This window comes from Hipposideros armiger, unplaced genomic scaffold (assembly GCF_001890085.2).
Source record: "Hipposideros armiger isolate ML-2016 unplaced genomic scaffold, ASM189008v1 scaffold_959, whole genome shotgun sequence".
Classification (NCBI taxonomy): Eukaryota; Metazoa; Chordata; class Mammalia; order Chiroptera; family Hipposideridae; genus Hipposideros; species Hipposideros armiger.
Window position 1 is genome coordinate 449205 of NW_017732309.1, and position 3559 is coordinate 452763.

The 3559-nt window shown below is 38.3% G+C and overlaps 1 protein-coding gene across 1 annotated transcript in view; it reads right to left on the reverse strand.

The window, feature by feature from the left end:
- The window catches only part of GABRG2 (gamma-aminobutyric acid type A receptor subunit gamma2), a 93379-nt gene that overhangs the window by 71514 nt on the left and 18306 nt on the right, over positions 1 to 3559 (reverse strand). The window contains exon 2 of the mRNA XM_019630866.1: positions 638 to 789. Coding sequence (XP_019486411.1) covers positions 638 to 789 — 152 coding nt within the window. The remainder of the gene's footprint in view (positions 1 to 637; positions 790 to 3559) is intronic.

A 3559-nucleotide genomic window follows, 5' to 3' on the forward strand; every position in this document is an offset into this window, starting at 1 on the left:
TTTTGGTGAAGAATATATGGACAGGAGTGAGTGTGAAAGTTCCAATCCAATGCATGAAGCCTTATGAACTTCTGTGTTCTCTCTTGCTCTCTGCTGTTATCATGAGAAGACTTACTCTTAGCTAGCCTGCTGGTTCCGGGAGTAGAATGAGAGTACAGCTTGTCTAAATGAGCAGCCCCAGCGTGGCTTAGATTAAGTAAGACAACCCACCACCAAGGGCTAAGTAAATACCTATTTTCTTACGTGCCACTGAGATTTTGTGATTATCTGTTACGCAGCAATAGGTAACCAGCATATCCTTTCTTTACCATGATTTGCTGGTTTGCTTTTGATGTCACTTCAGAAAGAAGTTGTCGCTTTTCTTCTACAGCCTTTGGGGATATCTAGGAAAATCTGAGTTTCTAGCTCTCAAATCTCACTTGAAAAATCATCTTTATTTCTTTATCTTTCATCACTTATCAATGCCCCCACCTCCCCCAGGATGGAATGCTATTTATACATTCTCTGTTCTTATAATATATAATAAAAGTATAATTTAAATAATTCTGGCTGTTGAAATACGCTGGCGTTTTCTTCGAATGTGGCAGCCATGTTTATGGTGTTCTCTCTACACTGACTCCACAGGACTGTAACATACCTCCTATGTCAGGGCGAAGTTTATTGTCATAGCCTTCCAGGAGGTTGTTTAAGATGACAGTGACATCACCCTCAGGAACTTTGGGTGTCAATACCCATGTTTTGTTAGAAGAATAGTCTTCATAGTCATCATCCGATTTCTGTCTAGTGAGGCTAAGAAAACAAAAATATTGATGAAGAAACATGTAGACTGCATGCAAGTTAATGCTTACCACCAGACCACTGGTGGAAAAGGAGAAATTAAACCAGATTACAGGAATGGGTTAAAATGGATTACAGTGAAACTTCTCCCCCGAGGGTCAGTCTAGCTAGTTAAACTGCACAGAGGTAGATTAGAATTTATAAAAGTGTACCCTCCAGTTTTTCAGAATGCCTGGCCCTCCCCTCTATAAGTATACCATGTTTTGCCAGTTATTTTGCCTTTTTCATAGTTGATGTTCTTCTTGCTCACTTGTCCAGCTTCATGAAGGACCTATAGAATAACTATTTTTTGTGAAAATGATACTTAAATGTTCATAATGCAGTCCATGAATTCAGGCATAATGTCTACTTCTTTTTCCTTTGAGAAGTTAACTTGCTCCAACCTATTAATGAAAGTAAGAGACTGATAATTAGATTTACTCCCACAAACTGCCAGATGAGCCTCTCCCCCCTCGCTTGCACTACTCAGGAGAGCTCATTCTTGCTGCCTTTCCTTCCCCCAGGGTGTGTGCATGTGTGTTTTTTTCCCCTCACTGGCACTAAAGGCAAGGGCGGTTCATTTATCTTTGATTGTTAAGAACCTGGTACTAGGCAGTTAAAATGCAGTTGAAGGCTTTAAGGCATTCTTTACTACAGCAGTAGTTCCTAAGCTGGGGACACATTCTATTGGGTGATTTACTACTACAGTGATAGACATGAAATGACCTAGTCTGATCAAAAAGCCATGTGATATCCTGTGATTCAATGTTCTGTGCCCAAACCTGTCGAAAACCCCCACATTCAGGCTGGACACTAAGGCTGACTTTGGAAGGGTGTTGGGGCAGCTGTAGGGTGCTTCTCCCCTGCCCCAATTCCATGCCCCACTTCCTCCCCCTCCCACACGAGATAGTTAAGCTTTCCAGATCTAGCAGTAATGCACAACCTTGCAAAAGCAGCCGTTTTCATTTTTATCAGCATTTAGTGAGTATTGGTTACTGCTGTGGTTTACGGTAAAAACAAATTACAAATGTAAAATATAAAATCTCCCATCCCTATCCCCATCTTCAGTTTATTTTCCTAAATACACATATATGGTATAGAACTGATCTTGTCAGAAGTCAAATCACTGCCATAGTACCCTGAATGAGTTTATATATATTTCATATTTTTATGAAATATATATGTATATATATGTATATTCACACATATATGTGTGTATATATATTTCGCAAACCATATTTATCACCTTTCTTCAGTCATAGTCATACATATGACTATGTTTTTTATATATGTAGCTTGAAGATAGATAGATATAAAGTACATAGAAAGTTTATTAAATGTGGTAGAAGAAAGCTGATTAAGTGATTAATCTGGCTTGTGAATGAGTAAGAGAGATGAAGTTTTGTGTTTTTTTTTATTAGTTTCAGGTATACAAAACAGTGCAATAGTTATACTTTTTACCCCTCACAAAGTGACAACCTCCCTCCCCCAATCCATCACCCCACTCCTCACCCCCCGATATCATACTTATCTATTACAATTCCATTGACTCCATTCCCCACTCTCTACTCCACGTCCCCTGACTATATGTATATATTCACTTATAGTTGACATACAATATCATTCAGCTTCAGTTTCATGTGTACAGTGCAGTGGTCAAGCCTCTACACCATCCATGAAGTGGTCTCCCTATCAAGACATATGACCACCTGCCACCCTACAAAATATTTGCAACATTACTAATTATATTCCCTGAACTGTTTGATATCCCTGTGGCAATATTGTGGTCCCCAATTTATGCTATCTCGTCCCTTCTCCTTCTCCCTCACCCCCACCCCCTCCCTTCTAGCAACCATCAGTTTTTCTTCTATATCTCCGAGACTATTTCTGTTTACATTTCTCGTTTATTCAATTGTTTAGATTCCACACATAAGTGAAGTCATATGGTATTTGTCTTTCTCTGACTTATTTCATATAACATAATGTTCTCTAGGTCTATTCATATCGCAAATGGTATGATTTCATTCTTCTTTATAGCTGAGTAATACTCCATTGTTTAAATGTACCACAGTTTCTTAATCCAGTTGTCTACTGATGGACATTTTGGTTGTTTCCAAGTCGTGGCTATTGTAAATAGTGCTGAGATAAACAGGGGTGCATATATATTTTTTTAGAATTAGCATCTTGGGTTTCTCTGGATAAATACCTAAGAGTGGAATTGCTGGGTCATAAGGTAGTTCCATTTCCAGTTTTTTGAGATACCTGCATACTGCTTTCCATAGTGGTTGCACCAATATGCAATCCCACCAATAGTGCACCAGGGTTCCCTTTTCTCCACAACCTCGTCAGCACTTGTTTGTTGATTTATTGATGATAGCCATTCTGACCGGAGTGAGGTGGTATCTCATGGTGGATTTTATTTGCATTTTTCTAATGATTAGTGAGTTTGAACATTTTTTCATATGCTTATTGGCCATCTCTATGTCCTCTTTAGAGCACTGTCTCTTCGTATCCTCTGCCCATTTTTTAATTGGGTTGTTTGTTTATTTGGTGTTGAGTTGAATGAGTGTTTTATAAATTTTGGATAATAACTCCTTATCAGAAATATCATTGGCAAATATCTAGGGAGATGAAGTTTAAGGGGAACCACTGACATGAATCAATTTAGTAAGCAAATAATCCATTTTTACATTCCTTTAAAGCTTTATGAAAAGGAAACATTAGATAAACTGAGCTACACATA